This window comes from Thamnophis elegans, chromosome 4 (assembly GCF_009769535.1).
Source record: "Thamnophis elegans isolate rThaEle1 chromosome 4, rThaEle1.pri, whole genome shotgun sequence".
Lineage (NCBI taxonomy): Eukaryota > Metazoa > Chordata > Lepidosauria > Squamata > Colubridae > Thamnophis > Thamnophis elegans.
This window is the reverse complement of record NC_045544.1, coordinates 47,004,016-47,024,607: the sequence shown is the minus strand read 5'-3', so window position 1 is coordinate 47,024,607 and position 20,592 is coordinate 47,004,016. Positions and strand designations below refer to the sequence as shown.

The 20,592-nt window shown below is 47.0% G+C and overlaps 1 protein-coding gene across 1 annotated transcript in view; it reads right to left on the bottom strand.

Moving 5' to 3' along the window:
• The window catches only part of ECT2L (epithelial cell transforming 2 like), an 80,657-nt gene that overhangs the window by 6,170 nt on the left and 53,895 nt on the right, over positions 1-20,592 (bottom strand). The window contains 6 exon segments of the mRNA XM_032215356.1: positions 8,619-8,738; positions 8,741-8,790; positions 10,341-10,426; positions 11,605-11,670; positions 20,259-20,383; positions 20,386-20,414. Coding sequence (XP_032071247.1) covers positions 8,619-8,738; positions 8,741-8,790; positions 10,341-10,426; positions 11,605-11,670; positions 20,259-20,383; positions 20,386-20,414 — 476 coding nt within the window.

The window sequence follows — 20,592 nt, the reverse complement described above, 5'->3', positions numbered from 1 at the left end:
AAGAAAATGGCTTAGGAAACTACAATTCAGAAATGCACTCCCTTTTAATCAACTGGCTGGAGTCAGATGCTGTTCATTTGGCTTTAAAGAGAATTCCATTTGAAACAGGTTGAAGGATAGTAAGATGCATATGAATGATCAAGGAAGATAGCAATTGTTTTCTCAGCTTCCAAATAAAGGCATTCTGGACATGTCCTGACTGCAGAAATGGCTAATCTAATCTACAAATACTGGCTAAACAGGAAACCCGTGCACTAAGTGAGTGGGGTTTCCATCCAGCGCTTTGTCGTGGTGTGTGTGTGTGTGTGTGTGTGTGTGTGTGGTGGTTGTTTTTTTTTGTGAACTGCTAATGGTTGGAGTGACTGATCTATTTGTTTTAGAGCAACAAAAAGGCCCTATATGCTCCTGATATAAAGTAGTCCCTAACTTACAACCCTTCATTTAGTTATTATTTAAAGTTAAAAGCACTCTAAAAAGAGTGTTACAACTACTCTTGGGAACATTGTAGCTTCCCCAAATTACTATGTATTTTGGTAACATGATCAAAATTCAACTGCTTGGCAATTGGTATATATTATGATGGTTGCAGTGTTCTGGAGTCATTGTGATTGCCATCGGCTACCTTCCAGCCAGCGTCTGACCAACAAAGTAAATGGGGGCATGCCAGATTCATTTAACCATTGTGTGATTCACTTAACAGCTGCAGTGATTTACTTAAGCATTACAAAAAAAGATTGTAAAATTGGGTGCATCTCACAAGACAACTGTCTTGCTTAGCAATGGAAATTCAAGTCTCGGTTGCAGTTGTAAGTCGAGGAGTACTGTATAGGATCCCAATATTAAGGCCTTGGATATTCTTGTCAACAGAATACCTTCAACCTAATCCATAACTTTAGAAATGAGAAGCTCCCCTCCAAAGTGATACTAAGTCCAATAAAAACTCTTCTACAAAATTTGTGAGTGCCATACCATGTGCATGAATCATACAAGTGGCAAGAAAATAGGAGCAGTCGGGCATAACACAGGTTATGTAGACGGTAAACACAGGGATCGATCAAAATGGACTCAAATGTCTATACAACCAATGGACAGAGTATGCGGAATAAACAGGGGTGAATTCGAAATTCAAGTAAATGGAGAGAAGGCAGATACAATATTGTTGCCATTACAGAAACTGGTGGGATGAAATCCACAAATGGAACATACAGCTGGAATAGGGTGACCAGACGGCCCGCATCTGGCGGACAGGCACGACTTTTCATCATTTTTCCAGCATCCCGCCCGGTTCTCAAAAAACCCCGCTTTATTTTGGCACTCGCTGGCTCCCCCGCCCATCATCAGCTGCCGCTAGCTCGCTCATTCCGTTCCCCCATCTATTCTATCTACACTAAAAATCTAAGCCAGCCCAGCCTGCCGCTCACTGATTGGCCTGGACTCCAGCCAATCAGTGAGCTGGCTGGGATGGAAAACGCGGCGTGCTTAAAGTTTTCCATCCCAGCCAGCTCACTGATTGGCTGGAGTCCGCTTAGCACGCCGCATGAGTCGCAGGAGTCTCCATTTCATTTCGCCTTCGCGGCCGTTTGCTTTGTTTGCTGCTTCACTGGTGAGTAAACCGGGCAATTAGTAACCTGCGTGGGGTTAGTGAAAACAGCTGCCGCCGCCCTCCTCCCCTTCCCTGGGTGCGAGAAAGGTGCCCGCTCGCGCCACCGCACTGGTTCCTTCGCGCCCCTCACACCCCTCTGCCTCCTCAGACCTCCACGCAAGAGCGGCGGAGCGAACGAGTGGCCACGGCTGTCGTTTTAAAAGAGGCTCCGCTAGCTGCTCATCCCGCTCCGAGCTGGGAAAGGGGCGCTTTGGCAGGGCTTCCGCAGCGCCCCCAAGGACCGTTGCGCGAGGTCATCGTCGTTGGCTGCTGCTGCTGCTGCTGCTGAGGGCCTTTAGTAACTTGCGCAGGGTTAGTGAAACAGCCGCCACCGCCCTCCTCCCCTTCCGTGTGTGCGAGAAAGGCGCCCCGCTCGCCAGCCTGCGCCAGCCTGCTCACCCTTGGGCTCCGGGGCAGCACCTTCCCAGCTCCGCCGCTGCCGCGCTGCTTCCTTCGTGCCCTGCGGAGTTTTCCCTGTGTCTTCCAGGTTGCACCTGTCCTGTGTGCGAGAAACTCCGCAAGGCGGAAGGAAGGCACTGGGGAGGTGCTGCCCGGGAGCCCAAGGGTGGGCGGGCAGACTGGCGAGCGGGCGCCTTTCCCTGTGTCCCCCAGGTGTGGTTGGGAGGGAAAAGCGCTTGGCGCGAAGGACTTTCTTCCAACCAGCGGAACCCCCAATCGCCAGGGCATCGACTCCAAATCCCATCGCAGGAATCCCCACTCGCCAAGATCGTAGGACTCCACGTCCCATCCCCTCCGCCCCGTCCCCGCCAGCGCAGCCCCTGGCGCAATCGGGCTGCAATCGGCAGGCGTCCCTGCTGCAATCTGCAGCCGGAATCTAATTCAAGAGATCTTAATCTTGACAGCGTGTTGGCTCTGCGGGTGAAGAAATTACTTTAATCAATGGGGTAAAGTCCTTTCTCCCTCCCCCCCAGCTCTGATGCGAGCGTAGGAAAGTCCTCTCTTTCCCCCTCATCAGAGCTCGGGCGAGCGAAAGAAAGACCTTTACCCCACTGATTAAAGTAATTTCTTCACCCGCAGATCCCAACAACGCTGTCAAGATTAAGATCTCTTGAATTAGATTCCGCTGATGAGGCGGGCGGCGCAGATTGTAGCAGGGACGACCACCGATTGCAGCCCGGCTGCACTGGCGGGGATGGGGGGGGATGGGACTCCCCACTCGCCAAGATCATAGGACTCCAAGTACTATCCCCTCTGCCCGTCCCCGCCCAACGCAGCCCCTGCCGCATCAGCCGGAATCTAATTCAAGAGATCTTAATCTGACAGCGGTTGTTGGGCTCTGCAGGTGAAGAAATTACTTTAATCAATGGGGTAAAGTCCTTTCTCCCCCACCCCCAGCTGATCACAGCCCGATTGCGCAGGGGTTCGCTGGTTGGAAGAAAGTCCTTCTTCGCGGCAAGTGCTTTTCCCTCCCAACCGCACCCCTCTCGCATTCTTCCAGGCCCGCTTGGACCAATGGGGGCCGGGTGTGTAAGGCGAGCCCAGCGAGCCTCCCGGGCCGAGAAATTGGAAGGAGCGAAGTTGCAAACGCTCTGAGGAGTGAGTAAAGCGCCGTGCTCGGAGGAAGTAGCGGCACATGATGGAGCGGGAAGAGGGGCTGAGTTGGGGCATCCTCGGCATCCCCCGGGTGATCTCCAGGCCCCCGGCTTCCCCATCTCCTCTCCTATGGGGAGCGTGCATCATAATGTTGTAAGCCGCCCGGAGTTACCTGTGTGTGAGGTGGGCTTCCCTATGCATTTGCATGTGTGCGCTGGAGAGAGAGTGAAAAAGAGAGGGAGAAATAATTATATTAATTAGATAGATCAGTGTTTTCTCCACCTTGGAGACTTGAAAGTGTGTGGATTTCAACTCCCAGAATTCTGGGAGTTGAAGTCCCATACTTTCAAGTCTTCAAGGTGGAGAAACACTGAGATAGATGATAATGAGATGAGGGAGGGAGAGGGAGAGAGAGAGAGAGAGGAGAGAGAGAGAGAGGACCATAACTAGATAGACAGATAGGGCAGGCAGATAGACGGAGGATAGAGAGAAAGAGAGAGAGATAGGTAGGCAGGCAGATAGATGGATGGAGAAAGAGAGGGGAAAAGAGGGAGAGGGATACCATAACTAGATAGACAGATAGGCAGGCAGATAGACAGACAAACGGATGGATGGACAGAGAGAGAGAGGATGTGTATAATTAAGGTGACCAGACGTCCCTAGCGAGACCGCGGGCTGGCAGTAACCGCCGCGGCCAGCTCCCTCGCCCCCCCCCCCCCGGTCAAAGGTGTCCCTCTTTACCAATCTGAAAATCTGGTCACCTTAAGCTGGAAGGATTTCAATTATTTAAAAGAAATAGGCCAAATAAAAGAGGAGGTGGAGTTTTCACTATATATAAGAATAACTACATCTCTACAGAAATAGAGCACAACAATGATGAGAACTATCTTGAATGCATTTGGGTCAATATTAAAGGGGGGGGAATGACATTGCCATAGGTCTATACTACAGGCCACCGAACAAAGCAGGCGAAGTAGATGAACATTTTGCTAGTCAGCTAACTAAGGTATGTAGGAAGCACACCACAATAGTAATGGAGGATTTTAATTACCCTGACATCAACTGGGAAACAAACTCTGCACCAAGTGAAAGATCCAACAGGTTCCTAACGAACCTAGCAGACAACTTTGTTTCCCAAAAAGTTGAGAAGGGAACAAGGGGATCAGCCATATTGGACTTAATTCTCACTGACAGAGAGGAAATGATAGAAGGTGTTGAAGCCACAGGAACCCTGGGGGCAAGTGACCATGCAATATTGGAATTCAACATTATGCCAACACAAGAAGTAGAACAAAGTCAAACTAGAGTCTTGGACTTTAAGAGAGCTAATTTCAATAAACTTAGAGAGAGCTTGGGAAGAATTCCATGGATGAGAATGTTTAAGGAGAAAACAACTCAAGAAGCTTGGGAAATTTTGAAAAGAGAGATTACAAAAGTCCAGTATAGGAGAATACCAATGAAGAAGAAAAATAACAGCTCCCCAAAGAAACCAGCATGGCTGCATAAAGAAATCTCTGACAAATTGAAAGACAAAAAAGATAAGTATAAAAGTGAAAAGAGGGGGACATAACTAAGGCAGAATATCAGCAAATAGCCCGAGCCTGTAAGATGAAGTGAGGAAAGCTAAGGCTCACAATGAAGAAAGGCTTCAAAAGTAAAAAAATTGCAAAAAAAGCTTCTTCCAACATGTTAAAAACAAGAAAAAGGTTAAGGAAACAATTGGTCCATTGCTGGGAGAAAGTGGCAAGAAGGTGAGAAGCAACAGGGAGAAAGCAGAACTATTTGACTCATTTTTTTTTTTTGCATCTGTCTTTACACAAAGGGATAAAAAAAAGTCCAAATTATCAAAAAAAGCACCACAAAAATAAGATTAGGAACACAAGTTGAAATAGGGAAGAAAATGGTAAGTGAGCACCTGTCTACTCTAGACAAGTTCAGGACTGGAAGGATTATACCCCAGGGTTCTGAAGGACCATGATGGCAAACCTATGACACATGTACCACAGGTGGCACGCGGAGCCCCCTCTGCAGGCACACTAGCCGTCGCCCAGCTCAATCAGCTCCACCGTGCAATTTGTCATGCATGCCTACCACTGGACAGCTTGGTTTTTGGTTCTCTGCTGCACATGTGGGGACGCTCCTGCATGAGTGGGGGATGGGGCATGTGGTGGGGTGGTGGTTCATGTGCACATGCTCAGGTGGTGGTGGGAGAACGGAGGGTGTGGTGCCCCATTTTTTGTTTCAGGAGGCATGGGGGATAGCTTGCATGTCCAAGGGGAGCACAGGGGGGGGGGTCATACACATGCAGGGTGGCACATTGCCTTGTGGCTGGCTGGCTGGGTGGGTGGATATATGTGTGTGTATGCTGGCTTGCACGTGCAATTTCAGCACACAAGGACAAAAAGGTTAGCCATCTTCTAGCTAACTACAACTCATCGTGGCCAACTCACTGCAGGACAACTTGTCATGATAAGGACAGTTCAACACTGTATTAATAATTTAATTCAATTACTTTATTATTGGTGACTACATTTCTGTCAAAATCATTGTAATCTATCTGGATTGACTTCATTTATATTATTATTATTGGCCACAGTTCCATCAAAATTATTTTAACTTTTGTATTTGCTGAATTGTCCTGGGATCAACTAAAACCAACAATTTAAGTTGACTTGGAAAATATCCCAAAGCTGTCATAACATTATGATTGCAATCCCTTAAAGATGATTTCCTAATATTTCAGTCTTTTTTACACAACAGTCTACCTAAATCTTTCTCCCATTGTTTTTATCACACAAACCGCAACAATAAATACCATTCTCTGAATTGGTGATAAACCAATTTGTGTAATATTCGCTTCATGGAATTTTCTTTCCCTCCCATTTTTTTTTTATTTGCCCTCGCTATGGTTTAATTGTTGAAATACAAAAGTGCCCCTATTGAACATACTTGTTAGGACAACTTTGGCTTTAATAAATCAGAATGTTTGTCACTATTTGCCTTGCTAAATTTTAAATGTTCAGATTAATTTTGACCTAGTTTTATACCTTTAGTAGAATGACTATGTGGTTATTGACTTTAGTTGTTTGGCTTAATTCTGGCTCCTCTTCTAAAGTATAGTCGGGATCGAGCCATCTTTAGATGTATTTGATTAAAAAAAAATTCCTTCACTGGAATATTTTTGGTCAAATTACTTTGCCCAGAGTGTGCAGATTAGAAAAGGTTCAGGCTTTTGTCCTTGCACCAAAATTTGTTTATTTATATTTCTTCAATTTCTAATAGCCATCTATCTCAGTCAATGACGTAAATACCCCAAGGGAACCAGAATGAGGGTAATGGAAGCATTCATTACATTACTGAGCAGTTGTTTTTAAAACTATCATCAGTTGATTTGCATTGTTCTGCTGTTTCTTTGTGTTTGGGTACCATGCTACTTTGTATTCCAAAATAGACTTCCAGAATTTCAAATAAAGCCTTAGGGGTTTTGGATATGATTAGTATCCATTACAGTGCCACACATTCATTTTGATAAATCTGCACCCCCAGCAGCAAATAGCAGACTCATGGTGGAAAATTTGTGAATATTTCTCTCTCTCCTGCATCAACAATCACAGAAAGAGAAAGGTAAGGGATGGGAATTCCTAAGAAATATATACTAACAGCTCTTCCCATCTATTACAAGTAGTCCTTGACTTACAACCACAACTGAGCCCAAAATTTCTGTTGCTAACTGAGACATTTCTGAAGTGAGTTTTGCCCCATGACTTTTCTTACCACAGTTGTTAAGTGAATCCCTGCAGTCATTAAATTAGTAACACTGCTGTTAAGTGACTCTGGTTTCTCCATTGACTTGACAGAAGGTCACGAAAAGTGATCACATGACCCTGGGAGACTGCAACTGTCATAAATATGAGTCAATTACCAAGCGTCTGAATTCTGATCACATGACTGTGGGAATGCTGCAATGGTAGTTTTTTCCAGTGGTGTTGGATGGTCACTAAACAAACTGCTCTAAACAATAATTAAAACAGAGGTTCTCCTGCTACATTAAAAAAATGTGCAAGAATGCAGGCTCTGCCATCTTCAGTATGCTCCATTTTGCTGGCATCCTGCCATAAAATGCAGGGAGAGGGGAGATTGGGGAGGTAGGTGGGGAAATGTCAGGGTGACAGGAACAAGAAGTGTCAATCCGGAACAGACTGTCCAATCCAGGACGGAGCTGTGAGAACAGAGTGTGAAACTCCACTAAAGAGGTGCCAAACCTGAAGGCCATTTCCAAAACGTCTAATTCAACTATCATTGGACATTAATGCATTAGTCAAGGGTGGGGGGGGGCAGGGAAAAACGCAGGCTTTGCGCGGGTGTGTTCAGATCCAGCTTTGCTTATGCTGTAACTGCTCGACTTTGGTAAAAGTAAACCTTTCACTTTAAAATGGAGTCAATGGTCTTTCTTTCCTAAATGCTCAAATTGGAACAAGCCTACTTTCAAAAGCAATGTTGTATGTTATAACGGTTCTTGCTAAAGAAGAGAGAGACAGTTGGTTTCAGTGGTTAAGGGATCAGATTAAAAACTGGGAATTTTAGTTCGTCCTTAGGCAGAAAGCCAGCTGAACAACCCTGGGCCGGCCCCAGAGGTGGTATTCTGCTGGTTCGCCATGGTTCGGGTGAACCGGAAGCGGCAGTGGTGTAGGTACTGCCCACCTGGCCAGACATCATCACAGATACTCTGCGTATGCGCAGAAGCGAGTGAGGCAAGCACACGTATACACACACTCCCAGTTCCGAACAAGTAGCAAAGGTAAGAAGATTTCATGCTTGGCCAGCCCCATTTTCTCAGCCCTAAAAAGAAGGAAGGGCAAAGTGCATTTTTTTTCCCCAAGAATATTGCAGGAAGTTGCCAGAAGTCAGACATCACTACAAGCATCACACAGATTGATTCTGAGAATGTCTCTGAGATTTTGTAATAATACTTAATGTTTTAATTATGGTATTTTTCGGAGTATAAGACGCACCTTTTCCGTCAAAAAAAGAGCTGAAAATCTGTGTGCATCTTAAATTGTGAATACAGCATTTTTGTCTCCTGAAACTCCGCCCGCTTCACCAAAATGGCCGTGCCGAGCCTGTAGAAGGCTTTCAGAGAGCTCCTGGGGGCTGGGGAGGGCAGAAATGAGTGAAAAACGAGGTGGTTTTTGCTCAATTTCCCCCCCTCCAGCCCCAGGAGCACTCTGCAAGCCCCCTAAAGGGCTATTTGTGCCTTTTTTCATTTTTTTAAAAAGTGGCCGTTTTTGGGAGGTTTGCAGAGTGCAAAACCCCCCTTTTTAAATTTGCCTCTTCAAAACCTTGGTGTGTCTTACACTCCAAAAAATTCCTATGACAGCATTCAACAATTTTTTTACTATTTTAGAGTAATGAAAAAATATACATTTAGAATCTGGAATGTCTTCAATCTGGAGCTGATGGAGCATGATTGTAGTCAAAAACTGGTACGTGACCTTGGGAATTCGTTCAAAGGGCTTATAGGAGATGTTGCATTGTGAAATACAAGGATGTCATTGAACAGGAAAAGCCTAAGATCGTGGGTATGCTCATACAACCTGGAAAAAATGGAAAGATTAGTTTCGTATCCATGTTAATATTATTTATAAATAATTAACAACCAGAGGAAAACATTCAAATGCAGTAAACATTTTTTTTAAATGCATTAGTGAATGTTTATAAAAGTGTACTAAAAAAAGGAAAGTCTACACCTTGAAAAGTATAAGACCAAAAGCAAAATCTTTTGGATCACTACAATAAAATACAGAAGTTAACACACGTTTCATCCATTCATACTCATGAAACATTTCCTAAACTGCTCATACTCAAAGCTCAGCAAGCACCTCATTAAAAAGGCTGATTTCCTGTACATTTTTGGAGTGATGTTAGCGGCACAATTGCCCGTATTGTTTATACCCGATGATATAATAATATTGTTGTCACTCTACATTTAATTTTTAAAATCTTTTTATTTATAAATTTGTAAACTATTTCAGTCAAGATTATTCTAAGCAGTACACAAAAGCCCCAGCTGCAGCTAACGCATTGGTGAATAGTCAGGGGTGGAGCATTTTCACCCTCCCCAGGCTTCAGAGGCTATTTTGAGCCTCTGGAGTGCAAAAAACTGACTTCCCCGGGCTCCAGAGGCCCTTCAAAGGCCGGAAACAGCCCATTTCTGGACTTCTGGAAGGTCCTTTTTTCACCCTCCCCAGGGTCCAGAGGCTTTCCTCGAGCCTCAGGGAGAGCAAAAACCTGCTCCCCCCCGGACTCGAGAGGCCAGAAACAGGCCCGTTTCCAGACTTTTGGAATCTCCAGTAAGCCCATTTTTTGCCCTCCCTAAGCCTCCGCGTGGGCCCTGCACTTACCTTGCATGATGACGGCCGCGTGGAGTCTCCTAGGAGGGGCAGGGCAGGGCAGGATGGGCGGGGTGAGCAGAGCCAGCCATGGGTGGCATTTGGGGGTTCGCTGAACTGGGCAGATCCTAGCTAGAACCCATGCGAACCCCCAGCAGCTCACCTCTGGTGATAGCAACATACAATAAGAAAAATGCATAGAAAACTAGATTTAAAATTAGGATTAATATTTCTAGCAACAGGAGGTGTAGCCTCTCAAGTCCCAAGGATTTCCAAATCTGTCAAGTTCCTATGAACCTCTAGGGGGACAGGAGAATGGAAGCTACTCTTGTCCCTTGGGGACCAAGCTTCTCCAGAATAGGGAAGTCCCTGAAGAGAATGCCCACTTTCAGGATCCCTTAAGGATAGGAACTTTCCATTATTGGTGTAAGGCACTCTCTATGGATAAGCAGTCTTAAAACTACCCAGAGATATACTGTAACTTTTTATAGCTGTGTTATATTCTTGTGTTTGTTTATATTTGTATATTTCTATTTATTATTTTAAAAAAAAGATTATCACACTCTAAAAAGGAAAGTATGCAACGTAACACATTATTTACCCAATAAATAATTCAATACAGTTAGTATTTATTATCTTCATGGTATCTGTTTAGAAAGAAGAAAACTTAAAAAAAAAAAACAACGAAGGAGCATTTCTATAATGTTAATACTAATTTTGTTTATATTATCCTTAATATTTACTGATACATTTACCTGAATGGCAAATTCATTCTCTGAGAACAATTTAGCTGGGCCACATCTTGCACCATAATTAGGTATCTACTGGCTTTCAGTAACTGCTGTGAATGAGAACATTAAAAATTATGCGGACTGTTATCAAATTCCTTCACTATTTTCAGCTACTTTGCATTGAATTGCAAGTGTTATAAATCACAGGTTTCTAAATTGTTTAAACATCAGAAGTACTTTTTGCAGTATTGATCAACATTCTTGGTTTACTCTTTTTTTTTCAATCTGCATGGTCACCCATTTCAACATCATGATTGTGCATATCAAAGACCAATTAAAAACATAGCAACAACACTCCAATAAATATATAAATATCTGATTATGATTCACTAGTTGATAGTTACAGTGAGGGATACAACATTTGATCCATAGACAATACAATCAGTACATCAATCCAAACATCTATGGGTTGTGTCATATATTCCAACATCCAGGTCCAGTGACACTGGTGTTTGGAGATAATTAGGATCTGAAATAGGAAGAAACAACTTAAACTAACAAAACAAAACCATGACAATACGTAGTTTCTTGTGTTTATAAACATCAGGGTAGTTAACATTGAACCTAATGATTCTTGTTAAGATCAGGATCTCCTAGATAGTCTAATCCTTGAGTTGGAGAAGGAACTTTTGTGTTGAAAACTCCTGCTAAATCATCATGTAAACTAGGCTGTGTCCTAGGGATCTATTCCTTAGTTTTGGCTGGCACAACAGTTGTAGATTACCTACCACAATGAAGTGGTAAAAGTAACTCAAACCTTTGCGACTGGGCTATCACGATGAACTCAACATGGAGCTGCCTTTGAAGATGAGTCAAATACTACAGAAACCTTATTCCTAGTCAAGGACACTAATTACTATAGAAGAAAACAGTTCTGTGCTTGAATGGATTTTAGCATAGTCAAATCTAGTAACTCAGCCACTATGTTTTACTTGCTTGAAATTTTATTTTTGTAAGTTTATTATACACACTGACCTTTAATTGACCCATTCTCATATTGCAATTTTAATACTTTTCCAATCAACTTCCCCATTCATAAAAGGCATTTACTTTTATTTGTTATTCTACTAAAACATATTTCTTTGAGGAACTCTATTGGTTTTGTGTTTGTCATTTATTGCTGAACACATTAAACTCACCCTATGGAAACATCTTCTGACATTATGACAAATAAATGCCATGCACTTGTTGGGCATTTTGGTTCATATAAACAAAGCTGATTACTTACAGGACCTCCTTGGATGCATTGTTGCACACTTAACAGCTGATCATTTCTGTCCACATTCAGTTTCAACTAGAAAATTTAATATATGTGAAGTAAATTACTGCAAGGATCTCTTTAGAGGTCTATGCTACATAATCAAGAAGATATTCTTTAAAAAAACAAATAAAACAACTGTATATTAATTTTTTGTTAAAAAATAAAGACATTTTTAAAAATGAAGTCTAATTTAGCACAGTGAATCAGGCATGTATATTTGGATTCAGGGACGTGCAGTCACTAGAGGCAAGGGAGGCGGAGCCTCACCAGTCTCTCAGGAAAAGAAAGAAATTTAAATATTTTTTTAAATAATTAAAGCCAAGATAGTTGCTACCAGATTCCAGGTCACAGTGGCTTGGTGTCTGCTTAGTGTTAACCAAAGCAGGAGGCGAGAGAACTCGGGGTCTCTTTTCCATAAGGAATTTTTCGCCTTCTAAAAGTTAATAAAGAGTTAAAAGGCAAGAAGTTCAGATGGAAAGAGGCACTAATTCTCCCGCCTCCTGATTTGGAAGCAGCCAATCGTGCCTTCTTGAGCACGCTTACGTTGGGTGGGGCGTGCTTCAGAGGAGAGAGGAGTGGCGAGAAGGAGGAGGCTGCCTCTTTGCTGCAGACCTGGGCGCTTGGCGGCTCCCGCGATGCAAAGTAAGTGCCCCACCAACCCCGATGCTGCCGCCCGCTGCCCCGACCTGCTTCTCCAGGCTCCGCCGCTGGAAGTCCCGGATCGCCTCTGGGGGAAGGCTGGGTGAGAAGTGGAGCTAAGCTTCTCTGCGGCCTCCCGGCGCTGCCCAGAGGCTCTTGCAGGAGCACGTGTCCAGCGGCCGGCAGCCTGGAGCGGCCCCGGCTGTGAGACAAGGGAGACTTAAAGCAGCCGCTGCCAGCCGCCACCACCCACCCCTCCTTCGCCCAGCGGGGCGGGTGGTGGCGGCAGCGGCTACTTTAAGTGCTCCCTTGTCTCACAGCCGGGGCCGCTCCAGGCCGCCGTCCGCTGACACGTGCTCCTGCAAGAAGCCTCTGGGCAGCGCCCGGAGGGCCGCAGAGAAGCTTCGCTCCGTTTTTCACTCAGCCTTCCCCCAGAGGCGATCCGGACTTCCAGCGGCGGAGCTTGGAGAAGCAGCAGACGCAGGCCAGGACAGCGGGGGGGCAGCGGGGCACTTTGCATCGCGGGAGCCACCAAGCGCCTTTGCTGCAGACCCGGGCGCTTGGTTGCTCCCGCAATGCAAATCCCCCCCCCGCCGAGGCCACCGCTGCCCTGCTGAGCCTCACCAGGTATCAACCTCACCGCACGTCACTGTTTGGATTAATTTTGAGAACCTATTTTATAGTCCCTCAAAGCATTACCTGGATCAGCTCAAATTACTTTCTGCTAAGAAAATGTAATTCCCTTCATTTCAATATCATATAAAGAGTCACCCATCTGAAATATTTGCATAATTTAAAACATCTAAGTAAACTTTTGTGGGAGCAGATTGCCTTCAAACAAGTTCTGATGATTTATGTCTTACACAGTAGACTCCCCAAGTAAAAATTAACAGTTGTATGATGGAAGTGTACCAGATGAACAACTGATAATTTACATATTTGTTGCATTTATCATGCAATCAATAATATATTACACAAATATAAATATGCAAACCTAAAAGAAACCGTACAAGCAGACCAAGAAAACTGTCAATGATGCAGGCAACATAGGACAGCTTAGAAAAGAAGAATGGAATATGAAAAGTTATGAACCCATCCTCCCTTGTTTAGTAGATGCCCCCAAATAAGCAAATCAAACATAAGCTATCTAACTGTGTTGCTACATGAAACCTACAACCTACAACTTAGGGCTCACTACAAAAAAAATGGAAATAAATAGGAATAAACATATAATTAATTCACCCTTGCAGTGCCTTCAGAAAATCTAAAGCTTAACAATTGAAAATATGAAATTATTACTTCATTTCATGACAGAACACCCTACACACCTAGGGATCCAAACCAGCCGTTCTCAGCCTTCTTATATAAAGTACCAAATCTTGCCAAGCATGTAAACATTTTAATAAATCTAATCATGAAACTTAAAGATCTTTGCCTCTGGACTGACTTTAATTCTGATGGACAGAACAAACTAACCAGAGGAACCCTTATGGAAATTATCAGGTTTCATAGCAAAAATGTCAGTTGGCCTTACCTGAACTGCATGTTTCGAAGAGGGTGTGGGAGGAGTAACCAATGGGTATTAACCCAGCCCTTTTGCCTAGGAGACTGAGGTAATCTTTTGAGGCCACACCTACGTTCCTCCTTCTGACCTCCCCAGATTAACCGATGGATCAAAGCAGAGCACTTGAAAAGAAGGACAAACAAAGAACAGCACAACACACATCCTTCCTGTCTGCTATCGCTTGACCATTGAGCTAACTCAGGCCCCCTTGGCGCTGGGCGCCCTACACCGGGGTGGGGGGGAAGTGACTCCTCCCACACCCTCTTCGAAACATGCCGTTCAGGTAAGTCCAACTGCCAGTTTACGAAGTGAGGTGTGGGAAGAGTAACCAATGGGACATACCAAAGCTAGATGTCCTGGGAGGGATTTGTTGGGCCTGAGCCCCCCGGAGAGTCCAGGACTCCCTGCAATACCCTCCTGCCCAAGGCAGCTTCTGCAGAGGCGTAAGTGTCTAGCCGGTAATGCCTAATGAAAGGCGAGGGAGAAGACCAGGCGGCAGCCCGGCATATCTCCTCTATGGGTGCCTGGATGGATCAGGCTGCTGAGGTGGCCGCACTTTTGATGGAGTGTGCTGTGATGCCCTCTGGGACCTGAAGTCCCGTGCCCCGTAGGCCTGAGATATGGCCGCTCTAATCTACCTGATGATGGTGGCCAGGGAGACCCTGGCCCCTTGCGTGGATGGCTGATAGGAAACAAGAGGGCTTCCGAATGCCTAAAGGGGGCCGTGCACTTCAGGTAAATGCGCAAAGCCTTCTGACATCCAATTTGTGCCAGGATCTCTCCCTATCCCTGGAGGGTTGGGGGCAGAAAATCCGGCAGTACTATCTCTAGGGCCCTGTGGAATGGGGAATTGACCTTGGGCATAAACGCGGGGTCCAGTCTGAGGATGACCCAGTTCTCTAGAAAGGTGCAGAGATCCGCTCTGCTGGAGAGAGCGTTGATCTCAGATACTCTCCTGGCTGAGGTGATGGCAACCAGGAAGACGACCTTAAGGGGAGGTCCCAGGTGGGGAATGGACCACTGGGGGTTTCAGATTCGCCGACCCTTGAGGAAGCGTCTTAGGACCGGGTGTTGGGATAAGGGAAGAGCATTCACACACCCCAGGGACCGTAGAGAGGGCGGAGACCTGTCTTCTAAGGGTGCTAGGGGCCAAAACCTTCTCTAGTCCCTCCTGGAGGAAGTCCAGCACCTGTGGGACAGAGGCCGAACCTGGGCGGAGACCCTTAGCTCAGCACCAGTCAGCGAAGCTCACCCAGGAGCGTTGTAAATACGAGTGGTGGACTGTCTCCTGGACGCCTCCACGGTCTTGATGACCCTTTCGGAAAAATGAGCCTCTCTCAGCTGCTCCCGCTTCAATCACCAGACAGTCAATGAAGCCACTCTGGATCCGGATGCTCCAGGGACCCCTGGTGCAGGGACACCTCCCCAGTTGGGATCCTCCAGTGGGGGGCTGAGGACCGATCCACTAGATCTTCCAGCCAGGGATGGCAAGGCCAGAAGGGAGCCACCAGAATGATCTCCGCTCCCTCTGCCACCACCCTCCTCAGAACCCCGGGAATGAGGGGAAGGGGGGGGAAGGCGTAGAGAAGACCTGGTGGCCATCTGCATCGAAGGGCGTCCGTGTCCATGGCACCCCTGGCCGGGAGCCTCGATATGAATCCTGGCAGCTGGGCATTCTCTGGGGTCGCAAAGAGATCCACCGTCAGGTGTCTGAACTTCTCGCAGATCTGTCGTAAGATTGAGGGATGAAGCTGCCACTCCCGTTGTCGACCGTCTCCCTGCTGAGCCAATCTGCCTGCTGGTTCTCTGTCCCGGAGATGTGTTCCGCTTTGATGGACTGGAGATGTCCTCTCTGCCCAGTTCCCCAGTCGCAGGGGCCTCGTCGCGAAGTGCCTTGGAATGGGTGCCTGTTTCACATGGGCCTGGCCGCCATGTTGTCTGTCAGGACGAAGACATAGTGTCCGGTCACCGTGCTCTTGAAGTGACGAAGGGCCAGTTTATGTTATTGCGCAGGTCTGTTGGAGTCCAGCAGCCCTGGGCAATCTGGGTCTCCAGGTGAGCTCCCCAGCCGAAGAGGCTTGCGTCCATGGTGAGGATCTTTCTTGCTGGTTCTCTGAAGAGGCATCCCTTGTTCAATGCTGGGGACAGCCACCAACGGAGCGAGAGCAGCACCTGGGGTGACACCCAGACCTTGAAGCTGGCGTCACTCGTCCTGGCTCTCTGGTATGGGAGTAGGAACCACTGGAGCTCCCTGGCGTGTAGTCGGGCCCACGGCACGATTCCTATGCAGGAGATGAATTTCCTCAGGAGCCTGGAAAGAAGAACTATAGGGACAGAGCGTAACTTGTGAACTTCATGAACCAGTTGTACAATGCTGCCCTTTCGATCTTGGAAAAGGAAGACCTCCCCAGCAACTGAATCTATAATGGATTCCTAGGTGCTGGAGTCTGGTGGATGGGAACAGGTGGCTCTTCTCCAAATTAATGGAGAATCCTGCTTGGCAGTTTCTGGGGACCTAGCTAAGACTAGGATGTCGTCTAAATAACAGAACAGGGCGGACCGGTAAGGAGAGCAGTTGACCTGCGGCTGCAGCCAACACCTTGGTGAAGGTCCTGGGGGCTGAGGCCAGCCTGAATGAAAGAGCCCTGTATTGGAAGTGGTTACCCTCGTGGGAAAATCTAAGGAATTTGTGGTGTTCCGGAGCGATCCTGATGTGAAGATAGGCCTCTGTGAGATCAATGGAGGCCAGGAAATCGCCCGGTCGGATGCCCTCTAAGATGGATTTTAAGGAGGCCATCTTGAACTTGTGGTAGACCACCCTGGAATTGAGGAGTTTAAGATCCAGGATGGCTCTCCACCCCCCCTGAACTCTGGGGACTAGGAACAGATTCGAGTAGAAACCGGAGCCCTTCTCCCCCTCTGGGACCCTTTCAATGGTCCTGATCTCTAACAGATGTTTGATGGCCTTGGCCTTAAGGGCCTGCTTGGCCGGATCTGTGGAGGAGGTGAAGGTGTGGAACCTACTAGGGGGGAGTGAGCGAAACTCCAACTGCAGCCCGAGCCTTACAGTCTGAAGAACCCACTCATCCGAGGTGATTCGTTCCCAAGCATCCGCAAAAAAGGGAGAGGCGACCGCCAATAGGATGATCCGAGGATGGTTCACTTGAATCTGCAGAAGGGGCAACCGCCTCCTCCTCGAAAGGGCCGCTTGCCCTGCTGCTGGCCTCTGAACCTGTCCCTATGGAATTGCCTATCCCTCTACCTGTGGAACCTGGGGTTCTGGTACCTCTGGTTCTGTGTCTCCACGTCAGGCGGCCTGTCCAAGGTTCTCATGGGATATGGAGCATGCCGGAAGTCTGAGCGTCTGGTAGTCGCTGGAAGACATTCCGCTTGTTCTTATCCTCCACCAGGATAGGATCCAGCGCAGTTCCAAACAGCTTATCACCGGTGTAGTCTGCTCCTGTTAGGTGCCACTTCATCCGGGACTCTGCCTGCCAATGGTGTAACCACAACAGGCGCCTAGATGCCACTGAGGAAGACATTGCCCGAGACGCATACTTAACTGCGTCCAGCGTGGCGTCCGCCGAGAACTGCATGGCTGCCAGGATCTTGGAGATGTCCTGCAACAAGCGAACCTTTGAGGCCGGAGTCCTGTCCCTCAGCTGTTCCAACCACAGCACCGTGGACCTGTTAAGAAAGAAGCTGAAGCGGCCGCCCTAATGGCCCATGTTATAGCCTGGAACGTCTTGCGCAACACAATGTCTGCCTTATTGTCCTCTGCCTTGAGGCTGCTGGCGATGTCACCTGTGATCACTGCTGATGCTGAGGCTAGGGTGGCAACCGGGTTGTCCACCTCAGGAACCTGGAGAGCTTGAGCAAAGGTCAGGTTAAGGTTATAGAATTTTCTCTCATTTCCCCCTGGAGTGGGGAAAGACTCTGGCTTCACCACTGGGATTTGAGCACTTCTAGAAATATCTCTGGCGTGGGAATTTCCTCCTTAGCCACTGGTGGTCTCTGGAAGGGCCCCTTCTTCCTCTTGCCCTTGCTAGTGCTAGGTGTATCGGACACAGGCTTCGGATCTGGGGGGGGGGGTTCCAGATCTGCCGTGGCACTTGCCTTGTGGAGCAAGGAGCTAACTAGGGAAGGGGGGGGGAAGGCCAGCGATGGTGGAGTCGTCCTCTGCCTGGGGTTCCTCATCTTCAGAGAATCCCACCTCCTTCAACTCTCCCTCCTCTAAATCGGAAGCCTCACTTGCAGTGGAGGGGGAGGGAGACCTGGCTCCTCTAGCAGCCGATGTACTGGGGCGCTCCTGGTGGCTCCTGGAGTGCTCCTGGGGGGCCCTGCTCCTGGAGCTCTGAGGCTGCTGGTTTATCCCAGAGGCCATCACCTGGGCTAAGGCCCTAGCTAGCATATCCTGAAAGCTATTGGTGAGCTCAGGTAAGGCAGGCTGGAGCTCTGGTGGCTGGGGATATACCCTGGGGTCAGGGGATAGAGGAGCCAACCGATGCCTAGTTGGACTGGGGGCCCTGCGCCCAAATGGATCAGCTCTTGACTCCGCTGGGGGTGCAGGCAATAGGGGGGGGGGTGATAGGGAGCTGTGCCCTCTGCCTGAGCCCCTTGGGGAACCAGGGGATGCTGCCCGGGCCTCATCCAGGACTGGAGGCCTGTGGGGAGATCGGGACCTGGAGGGGGAAGGGCTGATGGTAGCCCTGAATTTCTGGCCGAAGCCCTGGTCGTCCTAGCCTCCTTCCTAAGGGCTGCTTTCTTGGGGGCCTTGGCTTTGTCCCTCCTAGTAGGGGATCTCTCCCTGGGAGCCGGGGAGACTCCCCAGAGGTCCCTTCGTCCAGACCCACACCCCCTGGGGCTCTAGGCCTAGCATCCCTGTTCCTAACCGCCTCCGCCATTTACTCACAGTTGCGGTGACCACCAACCTCCTCCTTTCCGCAGGCCGGCTTTAAAGGGTTGGATTCAGTCTTCTGCCCCTGAATCCGCTTTCTTCTTCGTTCTTCTGCCACTGATTTGTGGCCTGGACTGCCGCAGGCACCGCTCGGAGCCTTCCCCGGATCATCGGCGGAGTAGGTCCTAAAGGAAGCCTCTTCTGGCTTCTCTGGTGCCTCTTGAGTGCTTTCGGCGTCCATAGGAGAACGCCAATCACGCGCTCACTCATGTGCTCAAGATGAACGGCGGCAAGATGGCGACCGCCAATCTGCGGTCCGAGCCTCCTCCTGGAGCTGGGGAGCGTTGGGGCGATCTCCGATGGATCCCCGGGCCTCGCTGGTCTTCGTCGGCCCTTTCGGAGGCCACGCGGTCACTCCTGTCGCCTCCCAACAACTGGCCTCCCAAACATACAATCCAAAATGTAGGTTCAGTTGAGTGTACAAAACATTTGTCATAATTAAAAAAGTCACTTAGAAAACACACACAATACAACCAATAACATCTTTAACAGGATCAAATTTACAAGAGAAAAAGATATTATCAGCAGACAAAATAATGGTAGGCATATCAAAAAATAACAACAAAGAATGGCACCAACCAAAGTGGCAATCCAAATTCCAATTAACAAAAACTGTATAAAACAGTACATCTCCCACCAGCAAATTACTTCAACTGCTAGACTTTTAGAGTGGCCCCATACCAATGGAATCTCTCCAGGTATCCTAGGCATACCTCAAAATCCATCAATTTAAGACAGAGCAGAACTTATTTACAACACAAAAATGGGAAGATAGTGAAAGCCGCTATGTAGGAGCACATATTGTTCCTGAACACCAGATAGCAGTCAGAAGACACAATGAACAGGCTTTAATTTTCTATTGCATAGATCAATGTAATCACAAATCTAAGTGAGAAAGTTTATCTATTTTATATCAATCCAAATCCAGCTGTACAAGAATATCCCCCAAAGCCTCGCATTGTGACGGATCATCCACTACCACATACAAAGTGATAAACCTGGTCTACAATCTATTTAATGGGTTGGAGAATATTCTGGAGAATAACCAAGTTCTCCCTGTGATAGGAATTCTGCTGGCTATAGTACCATTGCTTGAAAAAAAAATTATCTAGTTACTGTCTGAGTATGAGCATATCTAGAAAAATCTACAAAGAAATAAAACTGAACAGCTGTGCCTGGAATTCTCAGTTAGTTTGCTACTTTGGCCTCCTATTAGCCCCAAAGGAAATATCATATCGTTAGTTTGGGTTTGGTTTTTCCTTTTGCAACTAACAGCAGCTCCAGAATGTGACAGAAACCATGAATCCCATTGCATTAAAAAAGGAGGAGGAGGCACTCCTATTTCACAATCCCATTTGGGTTCATTAAACTAGAGGATATTCCGTGTAGCATGAAATAAACCCCATTCATCTAAAAGGGTGCAAAATAATCATTGTGCTAAAGCAAATGTAGAAGACAGACCTGGTCTATGTAAGCACTGAGTTGTTTCATTTGTTTAATTGCAGTGGCCAAGTCTTCGTGGTCAGTGTGTTCTTGAGGAGTGTGAAGTCTAAGAGCACAGAGGAGAGTGATGTATTCTTTGTACTCTTAGCAGGGCAGAGCAGAAGTTCTTGTAAGCTACACAGGAAACACATACATTAAATGTTTTATTTAGAAAAATGGCAGATAAGTACAGTCAAAACAAATTGTTAAGAGACAAATTTTAAAGCTAAGTCAACTAACTCATATGGTAGAAGCACCATATTTCTACAAGCAACTTAACTGCTTTAAAAATCTTACCAATAAAACTGAATGC